General features: G+C 38.4%; 1 protein-coding gene across 3 annotated transcripts in view; it reads left to right on the top strand.

Moving 5' to 3' along the window:
* The window catches only part of RAB3GAP1 (RAB3 GTPase activating protein catalytic subunit 1), a 114422-nt gene extending 98161 nt beyond the window's left edge, over positions 1–16261 (top strand). For 2 of the 3 annotated variants that reach the window (XM_004774263.3, XM_045066561.1), the window contains 6 exons: positions 8062–8158; positions 8252–8355; positions 8493–8608; positions 10516–10618; positions 13559–13579; positions 14452–16261. In XM_004774263.3, the coding sequence (XP_004774320.2) occupies positions 8062–8158; positions 8252–8355; positions 8493–8608; positions 10516–10618; positions 13559–13579; positions 14452–14688 (678 nt within the window). In that variant the 3' untranslated portion in view covers positions 14689–16261. The remainder of the gene's footprint in view (positions 1–8061; positions 8159–8251; positions 8356–8492; positions 8609–10515; positions 10619–13558; positions 13580–14451) is intronic. The other variant, XM_004774264.3, reaches the window with a different exon arrangement.
* The last annotated feature ends 6417 nt before the right edge of the window (positions 16262–22678 follow it).

Genomic DNA, 22678 nt, shown 5'->3' on the forward strand with positions numbered 1-22678 from the left:
TGAAACACTACTAACAGAGGGTGTTGAACACATTACTCTTAATACAAGACAGTCAAGTAGACAAAACTAAAGAAAAATTGGGACAAGGTAATAAGGTTGATCTGTTAGATATATCCCAAACACTACACCTTGACAGTAGAAACGACCTTTTTTTCACACGCACATGGAAAAGTCAGAGAAACTGATAGAATATATTAGGTCTCATATCAGCAGGATTCATAATGGAAATATAACCAGTACTCTGATCTCTGCAGTAAAACTAGGAATTAGAAATGAAACAATAACAAAAAACTAGGACTTCTACCTGGAAATCTAAAAGCTTTATATTAACTCTTGGGTAAAAGAGAAACACTGATCAAATTTCTGAAAAATAATGAAAATACTATATACTCGAACCTATATTTTAGGAGTGATCAAAGGAAGATCCATAAACTAAATACCTGCATCAAGAAAAAACAGAAGAATGAAAATTACTGAATTAATAAATTTCTAACTTCTTCTAACTTAAGAAGTTAGAAATTTCTAACTTAAGAAGAATAAAGTAAAACCAAAAAAAATAAAGTAAAAGGAAGGCAGTGATAAAGATAAAAGCAAAGAGTGATGAAGTAGAGAACAGAAAAGCAGATCAAATTAATAAATCTGGTTTTATTTAAAAAAATCAAAATAGACACATGGTTGACTGCTTTAATCACAAGAGAGAGAAGAGCATGCACATACAAAATAAGAAATGGCAAAAAGTGCCAACAGCTTGATATAGTGGAAATAGTAGAAAAACAAAAACAAAAAAATCCCCAATACTTTGATGATTCTGTATATAAATTTGTATAAATTTGAAAATGAAATGGGTGATTTCCTAGGAAAATACAGTATATCAAAAATGAATAAAGATAGAAGATGTAAGCAGACATTTCCATAGAAGAAATGGACACAGTTACCAAGAAATGATCCCATAAAAAACTAACAGTCCTAGATGGTTTCACAGGTGAATTCATCTAAGTGTTGAGAGACCACGTAGTCCCTGTGTGCTACTTATTGTTTCCATACATACCAGTTGGAGGAAATATCCCAAACTCTTTTATGGGAAACATTGACTATAACATTGGTCACTAACTCTGATAAAAGTAGTATATAAAAGAAAGTACAGACTATAGTACTTAAGAAATTGAATGCAAAATCGTAAGTGAACAAGACTCTCCCCACTTTAAGAAAATAATAAATGCTGACTGAGCGCAGCAATGATTATTTGGAAATCTACTTATTAACTTCATTAATAGGCTTAAGCAGAAAATATATCATTTCCATATATACTGAAAAAGTCTTCGATAAAATTTAATACTCCTAATACAATTGAGAAATAAGAATGAGTAGATATGCTTAAAATGAAAAATATATATATACCTCAGTCCTAAACACAGCATCTTAACAGGGGGAACCCTAAAGTTATTCTCACTAAGGTCAGGAATGAGGCAATGGTGCCTACTGTCTCCGCTTCCATTTAATGTTATTCTGAAGTTATTACCCACTACAATTAAAAAAGAGAAAGCAGGGGCGCCTGGGTGGTTCAGTGGGTTAAAGCCTCTGCCTTTGGCTCAGGTCATGATCCCAGCATCCTGGGATCCGTCCCCCGCATCGGGTTCTCTGCTCAACAGGGAGCCTGCTTCCTTCCTATCTCTGCCTGCCTCTCTGCCTGCTTGTGATTTCTCTCTCTGTCAAATAAATAAACAAAATGTTTAATAAATAAGTAAATAAATAAAACCATAGAAATAAAAATTTAAAAAAAGAGAGAAAGCAGAAGCCTAAGACATGAAAAGAAGAACTTTTTATTTGTAGATAAGGTAACAGTATACTTGGAAAAATCTAAAGAATCAGTGATGAAAGTAATTCCTTCTGAAGAAATCAGCAAGGCAGCAGGATATAAAGTTAATATGTATCTAGCTGTAGTCATATACACAAATAATAATCACTCTGAAGATGTAAATGACATTTTCTCTTCATTATAAGAGGGAAAAAATGGTGAAATATCTAGAAATAAACCTAACCAGAAATGTTAGAAATATGAATAAAGACAGTAAAACTCTTGAACAATAGATATTGCTTGTTCTTGGTTAGAAAGTCTCAACATCATTAAAGTTAGTTCACTTTACATTAATTTATAAATTTAATGCAGTCCCAATAAAATACCAAATGTCTTTTTTTTTTTTTTTTTTAAATACCAAAAGTCTTTACCATGGAGCCAGACAAGTTGATACTTAAATTTATTTGGAAAAAGAAACCTTCAGGCTTAGGACTCAGGGGTTTAGAGAGTGACTGTTAATGGGTTTCTTTTTGGGTGATGGAAAGGTTCTAATATTAATTGTGGTTTTGGTTGTACGACTCTGAATATACCTAAAACCATTGGATTGTACACTTTAAGTGGGTAAATTGTTATTTTAAAAAAGCATGCAAGAGTAGCTAAGAGTAGATTGAAAAGAAAGAGCTATGAGGTAGGTAAATGGGTGAGGGGTGGCAAGGGCAGATGGGGGCCAAATAACCTGACCAGATACTAAAGCATAGTACACAGCCTTATTGTTTATTTATTTATTTATTTAAAATTTTTTTAAGAAAGATTTTATTTATTTATTTGACAGAGATCACAGGTAGGCAGAGAGAGTGAGAGGGAAGCAGGCTCCCTGCCGAGCAGAGAGCCCGATGTGGGACTCGATCCCAGGACCCTGAGATCATAACCTGAACCAAAGGCAGCGGCTTAAACCACTGAGCCACTCAGGCCCCCCACAGCCTCACTATTTAAATAATGGGATAATGGTGCATAACTAGACAGCCCAGTATAACCGAATAGAAAGTTCATGGGTGCTTGTAGAAATCTAGTCTATGATAAAAATGGCATCTCAAATCACTGGTATTTTTTAAAGGGGGTTGGAGAAGCCGAGGGAGAGGGATAGAGAGAATCTAAACATGCTGTGCATGGAACTGGACTCAGGCTTGACGAGGGGCTTGACCAGGGGCTTAATCTCACAACGCTGAGATCATGCATGACCTGAGCCCAAGTCAAGAATCTGGTGTTTAACTGACTGAGCCACACAGGTTCTCCTAGATGGTCCTTTTAATAAGTTGTTTTGGGGTAACTGAATAGCCATTTGGCAAAAGATAAAATTAGATCTGTTTCTCATACCACACACAAGAATGGACTGAGAAAGAAAAGTCAAAAGACAAATGATAGAGATATTTGTAAACTGGGAGAAATATATATATTTACGGATAAAGGGCCAAAATACTCTAGAAATATGGGCAAGAGATACGAGGAGATAACTCATCCCCCAAAAGATAATTACCCTTAAACTTTTCAAAAAGATGTTCAGCTTCATTCATAATAAGAGAAATGCAAATTAGAAAATTTCACTGAGATAACCATTTTTCACACATCACATTGGTAAAAATTTAACAGCTTAATTAACACTCAGGCCCTGAGGCCACAACTCTCATACATTACTGGTGAGAGGCAGGATGATACAACCCCAGGTGGACTTGGCAGTATTTAATGAAATTTACATATGCATTTACCCTTCCACCCCAAAAGCAATCCCACTTCTAGGAATTTACATTAATACTTTCTACAACGAAAAATAAAGATGCACCAAGTTGTTCATTGCTCAATAAATTGTAATTAGAAAATAGTGGAAACTCTCTATATGCCCCAACTTAGAAGCTTTATTGAATACTGTGGTTCATCTTCATAACTGAGGACTATGTAGCTGTTAAAAATAATGAGGAGAATATCTATTAACTGATAGTGATTTCTAGGATATATTTTTAAGAGAAAAGTAAAGTGCAAATGAATATATGTATATTATGCTTCATTTTGTGTAAAAAAGGGAGATTAAGAAAATGTGTCTGTTTATCTTCACAAAGAGAAATTTATCTTCACAAACAGAGAACACTGAAATTAGTTATCCAGAATGCTTGAATGGGGAGGAAAAAATAGAGTAAAAGGAATATGGGAGGAAATGACATTTAGCAAAGAGTATACTTTCTATATACTTTTGACTTCTGGAAAAATGTTAACTGTCTGCATATTCAAAAATTAAAATAAACCAACAAGATTGGAAAGAGGGGAAATGACCAAAACTGAAAGCAAGCAGAGGTAGATCACATACGTTATGTTTGAATATATACCCCCAGGTATGGGGAGACTTGGGAGAGAACTGCAGATAAATCCTAAACTCTTTTTTCTAGATTTGTTTTTTTTTTGTAGTGGTGTTGGGTAAGCAATTCTGAAACTTTTAGGTGGATCATATTTTGAGCAAATGAGTAATTAAATGTTTTGGTGTTGTTGGAAGCCAGAATTCTCATTGTGGAAGTGAGATACAAACATGGAATTGAAGAAAGAAAGGAAGACCAGATGGCAGTGCATTAGAATTGGTGGTATTGGTGTAGACCCATAGGTTTCTAAAGTATGGATAGATATGTGGGTATGTCCATATGTGAATATATATTTTGTAGCTTTTTTCTGAAAGAGTCTAGAAGAAGTGACATCTCAGTAGCAGTGAACATACGCACACACATATATATGTATATTGATTTCTAGAATATTCCTCATTAAAAGCAACCAAGCTTTCCTCTGTGAAATAGCTGATTTCAGAGTTGGGACAAGGAAGGTATGAGTGTGGAACATTCTATGTTGCCAGGAGATAAGGAACTGCTTAAAAAAAGATAGGGGCATAACATAAGGAGGTAGTTTGAAGGGATTCTTACCAAATATGGACAGTTTGAATGGCAAATAACTAAGGAAGAAATGAACTATAAATGACTGGGAAAAAATTGGAACCCATGGGTCCACATTGACAATTTGCAGATTAAAAAAATGGGAGAGATTGGAGGCGTTTCAGCTCAAAGATGACCGATAAATGTGGAGGATATACTGGAGTAGGAAACTCTTCATTTTATGACCATATTCATAGGAAAGATTGGTTCATGTGAAAATCATCAGAAGATGTCTAGGTGGAAATTTGGGTGAAGGGTATCATAGTTGCAAGCTTTTGAAGTGTCTCTTCAAGACAACTGGAAAATTGCAATGAAATAATAACTGTGTAGTAGAGAAATGGGGCAATACCTTGAGTGGATGTTCAAAGCTAATATTAATAAGGGGTAGATGCTGATTGTCTGCATCGAGAAGTGATACTCTGAAGGATCGAAGAGTACTTATGCAGTGACCCATGAATGCATATTCTGCATCTAAACATGAGGAAGCATTAGGTAAACCCAAAATGAGAAACCTTCTGTTCTGAAAAAGAGCTGGAAAAATAAAATCCACAGCACACAACTCTTTTGAGTATATTAAAGGGACACAGGTACCAATCGAAACATTACCCAATGGCCAATATTAGAGCAATTGGAGCAGCAAAATAAAGTACTGTTGGACTGTAACTCAAATAAAATAAACATCCTTGAGTCTGTAGTATTACAAATAAATGATTGAATAAATTGGAGAGAAGAGACAAATCTATACAGAACTTCAAACCTGCTTTGCCCATGAGATTTAACAGAACTCGCCATTGTGTAAGCATGTACCGTGCATAGTGACTTCCTTCCAAAGAGTGCAGTATGCAAATTGGAGAAAATGAGTAACTTCACAGTACAGAAACCTGACAAATACTGTCTTAGCCAGGTAAGCAAGTTTAGCAACATGGGTAAATCAATACTGATGAGTTTCATGTACTCTTGGTAAGAGGTGATGAAAGAGTACAGCTCTCTCATCTTTCTCCCAAAGTTCTAACCCCATTTTGATCATGAGAAAGACATTACATAAGTTCCATTGGAGGTACTTTTTAGAAAATACCTGACTAAAATTTCTTAAAACTGTCAAGGTCAGGGGCACCTGGGTGGCTTAGTTGGTTAAGCACTTGAATCTTGGTTTTAGCTCAGGTATGATCTCAGGGTCCCTGTGTTGAGCTCCACACTCACTTTTTCTCTCTCTTAAATAAATGAATAAATAAAATCTTAAAAACAAAAACTGTCAAGATCAGTAAACACAAGCAAAGTCTAAGAAAGTGTCACATGTGAGGGGAGCCTAGAAATATGACTACTAAACATAATGTGGTATCCTGGATGGGCTCCTGGAATAGGAAAAGGACGTTAAATAAAAACTGAGGAGATTGAATATACAGATATTGACAGGATGATTCATCACAGCAAAAATGTGAAACTGGGGCACCTTGGGTGGCTCAGTGGGTTAAGCCTCTGCTTTCGGCTCAGGTCATGATTCCAGAGTCTTGGGATTGAGCCCCACATCGGGCTCTCTGCTCAGCGGGGAGCCTACTTCCATATTCCTTTGGAATATGATTTCAGTACAAAAAAAAATCATTTGGCATTATCTTGTATATATCCAGTTCTGTTTTTAAGTATATGCCCTCAAGAAATTCCTCTAAAGAAATTCCTCTACATGTACACTAAGGAACATACCCAATAATATAACGGGAGCCTTATTTGTAATAGCCAAAAATGGGAGGGGCTGTCCATTAGTGGAGGAGCATTTTAATGAATGAAAATCAATAAACTACAGTATGTATCAACATACTCATCTCAAAAACAATGCTGTATACAAGTCGCTGAGGATCAGAACCAGAAACATTCCGTTTATACAAAGATTCGACCCAGACCATACTAAGCAATACATTGTTTGGGGCTACACACATATGTGAGAAAACTATGTAGACAAGCAAAAGAATGATTAGTAGTTACTTATTGATGGTGGGGTGTATGCAGAGGGGAGACTTGATCAGGGAGGCACACAGGGATATGGAAAGTCCTGGTGATGTTCTTTTTCTTAAGCTGGTTGGTGGTGTGTAAACAAGTGTTCATGTTATCTTTAGGCTATGTATTAGTACTCCGGTATGTATATTTCTTAATTTAAAAAAATTTTCAAACCACACAGAATTCTCCAAGCCAAAAAGTAAAGGTTATAAGTCATTAAATGAAGAAAGCAAGTTATAAATAGTATGTATACTGTAGGGTTTTGTTTTTTTTTTTTAAGATTTTATTTGTTTATTTGACGGACAGAGACACAGCAAGAGAGGGAACACAATCAGAGGGAGTGGGAGAGGGAGAGGCAGGCTTCCCGTTGAGCAGGGAGCCCGAAGTGGGTATTGATCCTAGGACCCTGGGATCATGACCTGAGCCAAAGGCAGACACTTAATGACTGAGCCACCCAGGTGCCCCTATAGTATAGTTTTTTGTTAAGAAATTGAATATGCTTCTGTCTTTGTGTTTAAATGGACATTGAAGTAAGTCTGAGAAGATAAACACAAAAATGTGTTGCTCCTTAGGAAGTAGGATTTCTGGAGATCTTTTGCATTATACTTCTGTGTATGTATGTATGTATGTATTCATTCATTCATTCTTGAAATCTGAGCATTTATCATCCAGGTTCGTGTTATGAGATTAGATTTATTTTGTCTTTATTGCTGTTGAATAAGGAGCTTAAAGGTAGGTCCATGTATTATATACAACTTCTCTGTATTTTTTTCATTAGAACAGTAATAAAACAATTTCCATTTTGGAAAAACAATAAACCAAAAAATTAGTCGAAGGTCTCAATGTTTAGAAATGTTAAGTGAGTAAAGCAGGTTACAAAACAGTATTTTACAAACCTAATATTAGTTCACCTAGTCTGTGTATTCTGTGTCTTAAAAAATCCTGGAAGGAGAATGTTCCACCATCAACAATTGTTACTCTAGGTGGTATACTTTACAGAAGGCTTTTATTTTCTTTGTATTTTCCTAATTTCCATATATTACATATTGGAAAGAAGAAAAAAATGGGGGCATATTCATCACTATAAAATGCTGAAGTCCTTATTAATTTTCAGTAATGTTATTCTTAACCATTGTGGGTAGTAGCTACTTAACTAGATGAGTAGGGCAAGGTACTAAGAGAAGAGAGCTCTCCTCAACTCTTGTTATAGATGTGAGTTCAGAGATGCACAGGATTTTTTTCTTCTTTCCTAAGTGGCTGTTTTATTCTTTAATAGCTACATTGATCATTCGTGTATCTTTATGCCTCCTTCAGGTGCTGCACTATCTGGCAGTACAGAAACCTGCAGACCTTGCTCGGCACCTGTTACCTTGTGTAATTCATGCAGCTGTACTCAAGGTAAAGGAAGAAGGTAAATATCTTATTTGATTAGTCATTAGTTCATTTCCAAAATGGAAGTATATTTTCCCTGGCTTAATAATGGTTTTGATCTTCTTAAAAATAGAAAATCTGGAAAACATTTCTTCAGTTAAGAAGATTATAAAGCAGATAATAACCCATTCCAGTAAAGTTTTGCACTTCCCCAATCCAGAAGACAAGAAATTGGAAGTAAGTTTGCTGTGGTATCAGTATCTTGCCAAGTGTTCTCCCTAGTTGGCAGTAATTATTTTGAAGATAAATTTTTAAAGGCTGCTTTTTTCCCTCTCCTGTTTTCCAATGTATGTCTCTCCCTTTTCCACTGTTAGGAAATCATCCATCAAATTACTAATGTAGAAGCTATAATTGCCAGAGCCCGCTCACTGAAAGCCAAGTTTGGAACTGAGAAATGTGAACAAGAGGAGGAAAAAGAAGATCTTGAAAGGTAATTGATATTTGAGTACCTTTTGTCTGTAGGAAAAGCCACCACTCTCTTTAGAACATTTTAATAGAATATTTCAGTTCTTTTGTGGTACCCTATATTATTTGTAACAAGCATCAGCTAGAGACAGAAAAATATTTAATTATCATAGACTGTGACCTCTCTTGTATTTCTGGGTATTTGTGAGGCATTTCCATTCCTTTCACATTTAGAAACAAGTCTACTGGGTCTTTTTTTCTAGTATGTCCTTGTTTGCTCTTGGAGACGTCCCTGCAGTTTCCTGTGGAAAAGCTAGTCACTCTTTGTTACTTGACATGCCCCAGAGCTTTGCTTTCTCTCTTTGCTTAGTTTTCACTGTTCCTTTACCACAGACTGAGGTGTTCTGAATTTGTATTTCTGCTCAGTATTCCTAGTTATTTATTTAACTTTAAACAAGATTTTTGAAAGCAAAGGTGCATATCCTGTGCACCTTGTGAACATGTTTTGAAAGGATGACCAGATGGCCTCTCCAGCATGATACAGATGACCGGGTCAATCTTCTCCTCCTGAGAGAGACTTGGCACCATTACCTGTCAGTATGAGTCCCTTTCCATTTTTGCCTGTGGTACTTGAAAGAACAATATTATTTTAATTGCGATAAAGTGTTTCCAAATTTGTTATTTCAACAACTTGAATTTATCATAACTTTAAATTCTTCTTCACCCTTTTCAGAAATGAAGTGGCATTATTGATGCTAACTAATGAAGATAATATGATCAAGGCATGTGCTATAGCTCTTAACAAGTTCTTATTAGAATTTTAATCTTGTGTTGAGAGTAATTTTTTCCTAGCCTTCTTTGCTCTTGAAAACTCCTTCCTTTTTAAATGAGAAGAATAAGCACTAATCAAGGGAATTGTTTCTAAAATAGCAGTATGAATTAGTGGTGCAAGAATGGTGCCTTCGATGCTGATAGCTCCACATACGTTCTCTGTGACTTGGAGGTGTAGTGTTTCCAGCACATAGTGGCACAGTTGAGGCTTTGCCAAGCAAAATGTGTATTCTAAGCACATATGCATGCAGGCATACATATACACCCACTTTAAAGGAACAAAAATGAGAGCTATGGATGATTGCTTTGCTGTATATGTATGAATTGGTTTCTGTTGTCCAAAAATACTGTTTGTTTTGTTTTTAAGATTATATTTATTCACTTACTTTAGAGAGAGCAGGTGTGAATGGGGGGCGGGGCTGAGGAAAAGAATCTCAAGCAGTCTCCATACACAGGGTGGAGCCCAGTGTGGGGCTCGATCTCATGACCCTGAGATCATGACCTGAGCTGAAATCAAGAGGCAGATGCTTAACTGAGCCACTCAGGCACCCCCTCCAAAATATTGTATTAATCTTTTATTTACTGTAGTATTTTCTAAGCTTCTAGTCTCAAAGAAATAGAGTCTGTATTTCTTTTTACCCTTTGACAGAGGTTTTGTTTAGCTTTGTTTTTTAGATTTATTTACTTATTTGAGAGAGAGAGGGGAGCGAGAGTAGTGTAGGGGCAGAGAGAGAATATCGAAGCAGATTCCCACTGAATGCAGATTCCGACACAGAGCTTGATCTCACGACCCTAAAGTCATGACTTGAACTGAAATCAGAAATCTGACACTTAATCATCTGAGCCACCCAGCCACCCCCAGAGATGAGTTTTAAAAAATTTTATGAAAACAGTTGAAAGGCAGTAAGATTGTCACTTGAGTCTATTTTATTTCTAAATGTCCCTTATAAAAGTTCCACTTTAAAAAGTTCTGCTGTAGCCTTAGTAGGTTTAGCCAGTATCACTTTGAGAGTTTGTCTACAAAATTAATTTGGGAGGACTGACACAGTGTGAACTGAGCAGCAGCTTGCTTTCTGTGCTTTCATTACCTCTTTCCCCTAGGTTTGTGAGTTGCCTTTTGGAGCAGCCTGAAGTGTTAGTCGTGGGTGCAGGAAGAGGACATGCTGGCAAAATCATTCACAAGCTGTTTGTGAATGCTCAGAGGGTATGTGAATTTCCTTATTGACTGATCATGATCTCTCCAGACCTCTACTCAGTAAGATGCTGTTTTGATTCCCTCACTTGGCTGATTATGCAGCTGTTGAGTGTATGTCTAGGCATTGGGTTTGAACATCAAAAAAAAAAAAAAAAAAACTCTCAATAGTGATTTTTGAGTCTTTGAAATCCATTTGCTTTCTTACATGTTTAAGTAATATAATAAGTATATTTTAGGATATAAATTTCCAAAGTTAGAAGGTTCTGAAATCCATTGTTACAGAATCTAATAGGGACTCAGTTAGCAGTGACCACCAGTGCTGTGTGATAAGAAAAAATGTTGACTACTTTCAGTTTAGAATAGAGTTCAGTTTTACAAATTTTAAACTCCATGTACTGCAAATGGATTCATAATTTCACTTGTGAGGTTAGTATATCTGTTTTTGTCATGGTGAATTGATCTAAGGAAGAGCAAGATTTCAGACGTTTAGGACTATGGACACAGGCTTTAGCAAAAAAGCAAGCCCAGGTTGACAAATTATCTTTGCTATTACCTCTACTACTGAAAGTAAAGGTTCAAACTTTCTAACATTCTGAAATTCTTAAAATTGAATTTTTATGAAGGTGATGCTCATCACACTTTGTATGGGTGCTCTCTGTACTGATCTTGTTTACTGATTAAGAGGATTTTCATGTCAGGGCTCATTATTATGAAAGATTGTGATAAAAATATTATAGAGTATACTACACATAGTCTCTGACTTAAGATAATTTGACTTAGGATTTTCAACTTTATGATGGAGAAAAAGATATGTACTCAGTAGAAGTCATACTTTGAATTTGGGATTTTATTCTTTTTCTGAGCTAGTGGTGTATGCAGCATAATCCTCTCATGATGCTGGTCAGGGACAGTGGCAGATCCCTGTCAGCTATGAGAACCCGAGGGCAGACAGCCAACATACTTTATGACTACTTGACCCAGACACTGTTCTGTTTCTCACTGTCAGCACGATATTAATAAATTGTGTGAGATAGTCAATACTTGATTAGAAAATGAGCTTTATGTCAGATGATTCGGCCCAACTGTAGGCTTCAGTGAATGTTCTGAGCTCAGAAGTAAGTAAAAGTAAGTAAAGTAAGCTAGGCTGAGCTATGATGTTTGGTAGGTGAGGTGTAGTAAATATATTTTTGACTTAGGATATTTTCAACTTAGAATGGGTTTATTGGCATGTAACACAATTGTAAGTCAAGGAAGATACATAAGTACAAGGGTGCCCTTTACCTGGAACTGTGATGACTCTAGAATGACCCACTTTTGAAAGTATAATTCTCAGAATCAAATAAGAATTTTCATGGGTTTACATACAAAATAAAAACTGTATAATCTCCTTTGAATCTGTCTGGAGTGTATCTAGTTAATATATTCAGTTTCATAGTCAAATGTACTGACCTGAATTTTTAGCAAGAATTGAAACCTGCAATTGTTTATGGGATTGTTCCCCAACTTTAAGAATTTCAAGTTAAAACCAAGTATTTTATTTCCTTTATTTCCTTAGAAATTAGAGTTCTAGAAAACAGTAGATGCTCACTTTGATTTGTTTTTGTCTTTGGCATGAAATCAGGAGCTAAGTTTGTTTTTTGCATCCTTTATCTTTCAGTAGCTTACTAGCCGAAAGTTAACAACCCCATTTCCTTGTCACCACCAATATGAATTTTCCTCCTGTTGCCGGTATTCTTTCCTCTGTCCTTACTTTAAGAAGCTTGTGTGTTAAGAGGACCTGAAATCTAAGGCATTTTTATTTTTATTTTTTTTAAGATTTTAGGCATTTTTATTTTTAATGCTGAGACTATTACTTGCTGTAAATATTTAAGCAAAATTATTTTTCCCAGAGTGGCAATAATTTCCCCCTCCAACCCTCCCCCCAGTAATATCAGTAAAGGCTCATTGTAAAACATAGGATAATACAAAAAATTATAAAGGAAAATTTAATCACATTAATCTCACTACCCTCTGATGATCACCATCAGTATTTGACAAGCAGTATATGTAAATATATGTATATTTTACAAAAATAGGATTATATTCTGTGATTTACTATGTTATTCTTGTTTTCCTCTTAGTTATCTTGTTACATTAATAAATACAGGAGTGTATCATCTTTTCAGTGGCCTTGTATAGCTAATACCCATTAAGGGATGAAATTGCACATTTTTCCTGCATTATATAATTATAAAAGATTTCAGACTTTCAAACCTTGTAGGGAATGTTTTTAGGGAATTGGTAGACTTTAATCCATGTAACAGGCACCTGGTTGGTACGTTTTTTAACTCAGACCTTAAATATCTGCATGATGTAAACAATTAAAGTTTATTTATGTAACTTTTCATAATTAACTGACACTTTATATCAATTTTACTGATTTTTTATTTTACTTATTTACTATTTTTACTTATTTACTTATTTACTATTTTTTATTTACTTATTTTTATTTTATTTTATATCAATTTTCACTTTATTAGAAGGTAATGAAATTTTAGTGAGAATTTTGTATAGCATACAGCAGTTTTGCGTATTTAGAACTCTTTGCTTTAAATTACACATTTTAATAAACTTCATCATGATTACATGTGTCAGTGGTGTATTCCACTGGAATTCAGCAAATAAACCACAGATTGGATTTGCTTCAGTTTTATCAGTTTTGCCCATTAAATGACTGTACATTGCCTGTTGAACCATCAGATGCATGAGAAGTAGGATATGTCTGCTCAATTTAACAGCTAGGTGTGTTTTATGTGGTGTGTGTTTGTCTTGATATTCTTTTGATAGGATCCTGTTCCTTAATGTAGTGCATGCTGTCTTTGAAATGATCTTGAAATCTTGTCTAGTTCTTTTTAAACCATCTTGCTTGTTTCCTTTTCATCACTGTTTCTTTTCTCACCTTTTCTCAAGCTGACTGAATCTTCTGATGAGGTAACAAAATAGCCTTTGTCCCTCATAGTTCCTTGTTCCTTCCCATCCCTCTAACTTCATAAGGTCATTAAGACTAACCACCTCTTTAACAGTCTGGATTTGGCACACTTTTCATGCTGATGTTTAGTATAACATGATTTCATATTTCCATTGCCAAGACAGTACTTTATTTTTTTTTTCAATCAATGGTATTGTGAAAGGAATCTAGTAATCAGAGAAATGAAAGAAGTATAGTGATCAACGGTAAAATGAAGGCTCTAGTTGAATGTTTTTTTTTTTTTGCAGTTTTAATGCAAAAAATAGATGCCTTTAATATTGAAAACATGTCTTTTGTGGCCATTGCTACATTACATGGACTTCTGTCATTTCTGTATCACCTTAGCCACTCAGCAAACAAAACCAGTGTCCCCAGTTTTAATATGGCAAATGAACTTTAAAAAGAAACGAAAGAGTGGAGATAAAAAACATCTCTCCAGACTCTGGGGGAGAAGCAGCTCCTTACTGGACTAAGGACATTAGACTTGAACTTGGGTTGTTGCTAGAAGAAATGTGTAGAAACCACTGCTACATTTTCCCTCTTCTTCAGATGTTGGAATATGGCCCTCACTTTTCAAAGCAGATTGCCTAGCAGTCATTATCTCTTTTGTCTCTGTCACCAATTTATGTGTAATCTCTGGCTGCTCATGCAGTGTTTCAAGCTTCTTGCTTTTTCTGTGTTGGTTTCTGAGTAATCATAACATGGCTGACTGCATTACCGAGTAATGTAGAACATTTAAAAAATATATTTGTCATGTTTATTCATCTGTCCTTCAAAATGGTCTAAGTTTTAGCATTGGACTTGCTCTTGAATTTAGCATTTGATTCTGTTCAAGGCTGCAGCAATGGCTCCACCAGAGGAGGAACTGAAGAGAATGGGCTCTCCAGAAGAGAGAAGGCAGAACTCGGTGTCAGACTTCCCACCTCCTGCTGGCCGGGAACTCATTTTGCGCACCACTGTGCCACGCCCGGCTCCGTACTCCCGAGCTCTGCCTCAGCGCATGTACAGTGTTCTCACCAAAGAGGATTTCAGACTTGCAGGTGCCTTTTCATCAGATACTTCCTTCTTCTAATTCTTCTAGAGCCACCTCATTTATGGCTTCAGAGACCATGCTGACCCCTTCTGAGGGAAGAAGGTTGTGCCAGTCAGAACTCGAGAGGCCATGAAGAGGACCTGTCTAGTCCAGTGATTAGGAATCATACCAGCATCTGAAAGACTTTCCAGCACCATGCTTGAGCTCTGTTGTATCTTGGTGGGGTTAGAGAGAATGGGCTTGAGCTGTTGAAAGATTTGTTCCCCAAATCTTTGAAAATCTTGAAAAACATTTGACCTGGTCAGTGTTTGACCAGGAGTCAGGGGTAGGTTGTAGGGAGATGTGCAGGGACCAGAAAAACAGCAGGAGCTCTCTGTACTCACTCCAGTGGGATCTTGCTCATTTATTCTTTCCAGTGACTATCCCTTAGGCTATGGCCTTGCATTCATAGTCTGTGTAAACACACTTGTTGCATTTGTTAGTATCAGGTATACAAAACAGAGTATCTGTTAATTGAGATTTCTGGATATTTTGGTGGTATCTTCTCTTCCCAGAATCTGTGTTTTTGAAATACTAAATGACATTCTGTTTATTCAATCATCTAGTGGCCATCTTGGTTGTACTAATTAACTTTTGATTAGTATTTTGAATATTCTAGGAGAAAACTTGGAATTTCATATAGTTTATGTGTTTTTCCATGTAACTATGATCTAAGTGTAAACTATATATTAAATGTCACTGCAAATTAGTTTTGTATTTTATCTCGTAAGTTTTGTTTCTCTTGTTTTGTTTTTGGTTGCCTGTAAGATATCAACCTACAAACTTCTCTTCTGCTGTACAGCATGCATTTCCTTTTTTGTGATTGCTGGCTAGATACTATATTTAATGGAGTAGCGATGAGCACATGCTACAAATATAGCTTTTGGAACATAGAGATTATCATGCACTTAGTATAATTTGGTGTGTGTGTTAATGTAGTGAATACAAGATTATTTCAGTGAACTATTTTGCTTTGTGTCTTAGTTAAAATGAAAATAATTGATGTGGATATATAGCACCCAGCGTAAGGATAATAGCAGCATATTTCTAGTTATGTGGTGATCAAGATTATTAAGTCTGTGTTGCTGTATGGCCTCTGTTCAGTAATCTGAAATCTATTTTTAAGTCTAAAGTTCTCATTTTAATCCAAAGCAAAAAATGGTTATACTGAAGCATAGACCTTGCTATGTAATTTAAAGAATTAATAGAGCTGTGTAAAAACCCTATTATATTATTTTTGTAAAAAAAAACAACTGTGTGTGTACGTATATATGCATATATGTACATATATATGTATATAAGTATATATGAAGTAGGGGAGGCCCTGGTTGGTGACCTCCCAGCCTTCACAGTGCTTTTCTCTGAGATGCTGAACTTGATTGCTGCTGGCAAACCGTGCAGGTGCAGGCTTGAGTACTGAGTGCTGTACCAGGTAGAAAATGTATCTTTCAAGGACAGGATTTGTTTGCTTTCCAATGAGGAAGTTAATAGCAAAGAAATGTTTTTCAAAGAGAAGTTGAACTTTAAAATGGCACTGTGAATCTAATAAAAAGGAAAGTCTTGCTTTCTCTGACTTCTTCTCTCTCCTCTGTCACTTTAGTCTTATTTCAGTTAGTTTAATGCTGTCTCATGTCTTCTAAATGTTTGCAGCCTGCTGAGTCTGGCAGGGGTCTCAAGTACATTGTTGGTGCCTTCTTTCTTAGTGGCAGTTACCCCAGTTTACTTTTATTATAGTTATGTGTTGGTTTATTTCGTAGATATTTTTAAGTACCTATTTTATATCAAGTGCTGTGCTAGGCAGTAAAGATGAAATAGACACCAGAACACTCCTTCTTTTTCAGTGACCTTTCTTTCTGTCATGTAGGGAGGCTTCATGTTACATTGCAATAAAATGGAGAGTACAGTTAACTCATCTGAATGAATTGGAAGTCCAGCATTTATTGTATAAATGCATTCATTCATTCACCGGCAACAGAGAGTAATACATGCAATATTAGTGAAGAGAGTAATGTGTGTAATAATAAGGTGTGATGAGAGAGGTTTTTCACTCAGGCTTTAGGGATAAGGGAAATCTTTTTTAGAGGTAATTTCTAGATTGAGACCAGAAGATGAGTAGGAGCTGATAAAGAGTTGGGGAAGAATGGTAAGTTGCTGTTAAAGAACTACGTCCTGTACATTTGCTGATAATTTATTGTGCTTTTCCTGCTGCACCCATGAAGTGGAGTTTACTTTGTATATTTGGACATTACTTGTCTTCCAGTCTGGACTTAACCATACCTCTTCAGTCACTGGAGTATTAGCAAGTGTGACACAGGCGGAGACTTGAAAAGTACTTGGAACTTGGGGCTTGCCTCTCTTCCTCTGGGAACCCTTAGATATGTGGAGAAGCCTGATGGAGGAAGAGAGAGTTGGGTGGTTTGTTACATAGCAAAAGAGATTAGCTGCAGGGCATGAGAAGAGTGTTACAGGTAGAGAACAAATAGGCAGAAACTCAGAGACACAAGAAAACAGATATTTGGAGATAGGCCAGCCTTTTAGTTTGCTGGGAGTGAAAAGAGACAAGAAATGGAGCTGGTTAGGTAACCTGAGACCAAGAAATTCTGTGTTAAGCAGAACCACAGGTTTGGGTTTTATCTTCAGGGCAGTAGTGAGTCATTGAGGAGTTTTGTTTTTGTTTTTAAAGATTTATTTATTTTTAGGGAGAGCATATAAGAGAGTGGGGTGGGGGGGCAGGTTAAAGGGGGAGAGTCTTAAGCAGACTCTGCTCTGAGCAGAGAGCCCTCCCAGGTCTCAGCCCCGTGACCCTGAGATTACAACTGGAGCTGAAACCGAGACAGTTGCTTAACTGACCTCACCACCCAGGTGCCCCAGTCATTGAAGAGTTTTAATCAAGGGAGTGGCATTGTTGGTTTCAGACCACACTGTAGCAGGGCAAATGGATTGGAGAAGCTAAGAAAGTGTATACACATCCTGGATCTTGTACTAAATTGGAAAGTCACAGTTACATCCGTGGTTCTTTTTGTTGTTGTTTTATTTTTTGTTTTTTAAATCTTCCTCTGTGCTTTGTAATGTGCTATAAAGAGCCTGACAAATGCTTGTGGAACCAACTAAATGTCCTCACTCTGGGATCCTCCCACACCTATAAATTCCTATAGCACCATAGTAATTCAGATTTTCTAAGCATTTCTAACCATTTCTATTTGTATTTTATTCATTTGTCCAGCAGATGTTTATTGAGTGCCAACTATATGCCAGGTGCTTACTGTCCTGGGAATGGGGATACAGCAGTGAACAGGACAGATAAAAGACCCCATAAATATTGCTTTCAGAGACACCAAGTACAAACAAATTATCTAAAATGAGCCATTCAGTGTTTTTTTTAGACAAGTGATAAGGGAACGTCTGTGAGATGGTGACATTTGAGCAGAGACCTGAAGGAAGTGGGCAAACCAATCTTGTGAGAGTCTGGGAAATGATTCCAGACAGGGAATAGCAAATGTAAAGCCCTGGATTGCGGAGTCTCAGAGATGGGGTGAGGTAATGTTTTTATTTTAAACTACATTTGTTTCACAGCAAAATAACAAAACACCCAAGTGATTAAGTGAGTTTGGGGTCTCAGGGAAAGGTTAGAACTTGTGCAGTAAATTGAGGAATTTAAATATAGATATGTACTTAAGCACAGACAGTAGGAAAGCCCTATGGAGTGAATGCAGCAGGAAGAGAAGGTCTGAAGATTGAACCAGAGATCAGGAAGAAGAGGAGGACTGCCACAGGAGGCTAAGGAGGAGCAAGTGCTGAGGTGGAAAGAGAACGGTAAGTGTGATGATGTTTCAGAAGCTAAGAAGGAAAATATTTGAAGGAGGTGGGAGGTGATCAACTGTGTCAGATGCCATTGAGACGTCAAATAAGACAAGAACTCAGGATGGATTGTTGCATACCTGTGGGTGCAGAGTAGCAACTGCACACAGAAAGGTAATACAGTTCTTACTGGGAAAGAGAGAAGTATACTGGCCAGAGGGAGGCTGGTTGCATTTAACACCACTACTCAAGCCAGATGGGGTTGTGGTTGTTGTCGTGCACTGTTCATTGCCGGGAACTTGAGGGCAGGGGGCTTCTAGGTGGGGTGTAAGTAGGGTATGGTAGAGGCCAAGAGCATGAAGCCACTGTTTCAAGCCAACTGTACCCTTCTTCCCTGCCCCCCTCCTGCTGCCTTCTCACTTCTGGCACACAGGGTAATGGATAGGGCTTGGCACTCCACAAACAATGAATGGATGAATACCTCTTGATGATGAGAGAGGTCCCACTGTAGTGTTTGAATCCTCTGGACTCTAGTTTTTTGCATTGGGCACCATGAAGCCAGAATATTTCAGAACATGAGGTTCTGGAAGCCAGAGGCCTGTTGTCAGCATTTCTCCACCTCTGAGAAATGGGGCATGGCCTCAGCCTCTATAAATGGGCTTGACTAATTCTTAAAATATAGAATAAAGCTCGTTCATCTTAGCATGCCTTCTTTGCCAGCAGTTTCCCCCTGGCGGCTTGTGATGTCTGATGGGTGGTCGTGGGTAAATCTCGCTCAAGTGAACAGCATCATCTGTTGTGGAGAGCCTTCCTGGGTGAGCTTACCAGGCAAGGAAGATGGCTGAACAGAAGGCCCCTACTTGGCCCCTAGTCGTGTGAGCCAGTCTCTGATTGGTCTGTGGGCATCACTCCTCATGTCCCCTCTGTGTGGCCCTCCTTGGCTCTGGGGTCCTCTGACGGTTCTTGGCAGAGACCTCAATGTCACCACAAAGACACACATATCCCTGAGGCTTTCCAACTGGATGAGCCTTTCTTTTCCTTCCTTCCTTCCTTCCTTCCTAACCTTCCTTTCTTTTTCTTTTTCTTTTTTTAAAGATTTTATTTATTTGACAGAGATCACAAGTAGGCAGAGAGGCAGGTAGAGGCGGGGTGGAAGCAGGCTCCCTGCTGAGCAGAGAGCCCGATGCAGGACTTGATCCCAAGACCCTGGGATTATGACCTGAGCCGAAGGCAGAGGCTTTAACCCACTGAACCACCCAGGAGCCCGTGGATGAGCCTTTCTAAGAAAAGTACCTTTTTTCCCTCTCTGGTTGATAAACAGCTGGATTTTTTTCCCCAGGTAAAACCGTGATGGACTGTCCTTTGTTTAAGTTTGCAGATTGGTCTTCATCTTGTCCCAGAATAAGGCAGATGAATAGCCTGAGGGAGACCTGTGCATGCTGGGCTGGCTCATGCTGGAGAAACTGCTGGTTGGGTTCAAAGCTGGTGAGATGGTGATCTACGGTACCTAAGCTTGTGATAAAAAGTATTCCCCAGGGAAGAAAATGAGAATGAGTCACTGTATTTGTTTACTAAGGCTTCTGTAACAGCGTACCACAGACTGGGCACTTAAAACAGCAGAAATTTATTCTTTCACAGTTCTGGAGGCTACAGGTGTGAAATCAAGGTGTTGGCAGGCCCATGCTCCTTCTGAAACCTGTCGGGGAGAATCCTTCCCTGCCTTTTTCTGGCTTCACTTGGCTGCCGGAAGTCCTTGCTATTCTTGGCTTGCAGGGACAGAACTAGAGTCTATACCTCTGTTGTCACGTGGCCTTCTCTCCTGTGTGTCTGTGTCTTTTTTGTTCCTGTGCCACTGGCATGACCTCATCTGAACTCTTATATCCACAATGACTGTGCTTCAAACAGCGCTTTCTGAGGTACTAGGTGTTTAGGATATCAACGTGTCTTTCTTTTTTGAAAGGGAACAGGGATCATAATTCACCTGATTGGGTGGATACCCATCTAGTTGGTGGCAGGCCACAGGGCATGATGTGTAAAAGCATGGGCCCACTTCTGGATAGAGAAGTTTCGTTCTCTGCCTTCCTTAATCCTGGGCTGGTACCTAATGCCTTCCTCAGCCAAAGTGGAGACAAAAATAAGTATCTGACACATTGTAACAAAATTAAATAAATAAGATACTAACTAATTAACTAAGATACTAACTGAAATGCCCATAGTATAGATAGTTGTTTAATAAAGACAAACTGTTCTTAGGAACTGTACTGGAAAGTGGTACAGCTGTGGGCAAATGAATGGTTAGCCATTGTTTAACTTGAGGAATACACCCACCCAGCCAGTGTTCCTAGAGATGGCAGCCCGGATAGCCCCATCAAGAGAAGAGTGACTGAAATTGCCTACCATCTCATCAAATGTACTGATTTCTTTTGATCCCTTTTCTGCTCCTTGAGTCACAGCCTACCTGGAGGAAACCGTATTTAACAGCCAAATAGACTTGGTCAAGTCAGAGGACTGGGGTGGGAAGTTGGGAAGAGTTGAGGCACGTTCCAGACTGAGGGGCTTATCTGGAGAGTCCTGCAGACACGGTGTTGGTGTTGGTGTGGCCAGGGCGAATAGTGAGAGGAAAGAGAGGCAAGGTAGTAGCAGAGGAAGTGGTGGTAGGTTCCAGAGTCTTCCTTCCCTCTGTAAGAACTGGGACCTTGTCAAGTGATAGTGGAGGAGCTGGAAAGGTTTTCAGTAGAGAGAGAGAGAGGAGCATTTGACTCAGACTCTTAGGAGCCACAGTGATCCCTGCAAGGGATGGCCATGGCCTTGATAGTTGAAGTGGTGGTGATGGGATGAGACATTTAGCAGGTGACACTGGCAGGACTTGAAGTGCAGGAGGTGGTTAGTGAAGGCTGATGTGTTCTGTATGGCTCTGACCTGAGGGGCCAGCTGCTCTGTCACGAGAGGCAGTGCCTGGCTCGGATTTGTGGTACGTCACTAGCCTAAGCACAGCCACTTGCCACGGAAGCAGCCCCCGGCAAGAGGACTGCTCTGTCCCCACTCTAGTGAGATCTGCACCGTTTTTGTTACAGGACCCATGGAAGAAGGATGTCTATGGGGAAATGCCCATTACATACAGCATCCAGGAATCCTCAGTCTTACTCGCTTGCTAATGACAGGGAAGGAGAACGAGCGCCGGTGTTGCTCACCTTTCCTTAAGCAGCCTCTCTGCACACACATTGGCTTCTTTTAAGCATTTGTCAGGAATGTGACATTGGCTCCCTCCAGGGACTAGTCAGACCTGACTAACAAGTGATGGGACACAGATCAAAACTTTTCTTAAGTTCTTCAGCCATTTGACAGTTTGAGTAAATAATGACTTCTTGGTGCTATTTATTCACATTCTTCTTTCTCAGCTCTATTTTTGGCCCAGAACACTCTTTATTTTTGTCCCCGTTACATAATGAGGGAACTGCATTCTTAGTAACCCACTGTCACTCCTGTGTTATCTTGCCTACAGGAAAAAAGGAAATATTTTTGGAGTGTGAATTTCCCAAACGTTCTCAACTATTCTGGGCCTGAAGGCATAACGTCATGGAGGGAGGACTCCATTGGGAGGAGGCCAGTCTTTCTTGGTTGAGGCCGAACCTGGTCCTTGCAAACTGGCGGGAAACTTCCTGGTGCCCTACCCTCCCTGGCCAAATGGCAAGAGCTCCTCTCTGCACAGAGTTTTACATTTTCAGCAGCTGATACTCTTAAGGACTGTTTTTCATTTCTGTTGCTTCAGAATATTCAAATGATTGGCCAGGGGAGATCACAAGCAAATGAAATGTTCTTTTTATGCAGTCCAGTGACAGGCTGAACCCCCTGTGGGGGTCAGACCAGGAGAGCAGAAATACTTTGAATAAGTTTGAAAAGCTTGTTCCCTGCTGGCTGTCGGGAGGCTTGTGTAGCTTAATTGGTTATGGCCTAAGAAGGCAGCTTTCCTGGAATGGGTCTGTGCAAAAGTTGCTCAGTTCCAACTGGATGCATCTCAGATGAGCCATAGAAGGCCTATAAAAATGACTCTGTCCAAAGAGCCTAGGAGTTTCAGATCTTAATGCCATCTGGCTGGAGAGCCAGACAGGTTTCCTTCCTGGGTTTAGGAGATTCCCCAAGAGTATCCTGATTGATTGGAAACTGCTTCTGGTAGCTGTTGTAGGACTAACCT

Source organism: Mustela putorius, unplaced genomic scaffold (assembly GCF_011764305.1).
Source record: "Mustela putorius furo isolate JIRA1106 unplaced genomic scaffold, ASM1176430v1.1 tig00003867_pilon_pilon_pilon, whole genome shotgun sequence".
Classification (NCBI taxonomy): domain Eukaryota; kingdom Metazoa; phylum Chordata; class Mammalia; order Carnivora; family Mustelidae; genus Mustela; species Mustela putorius.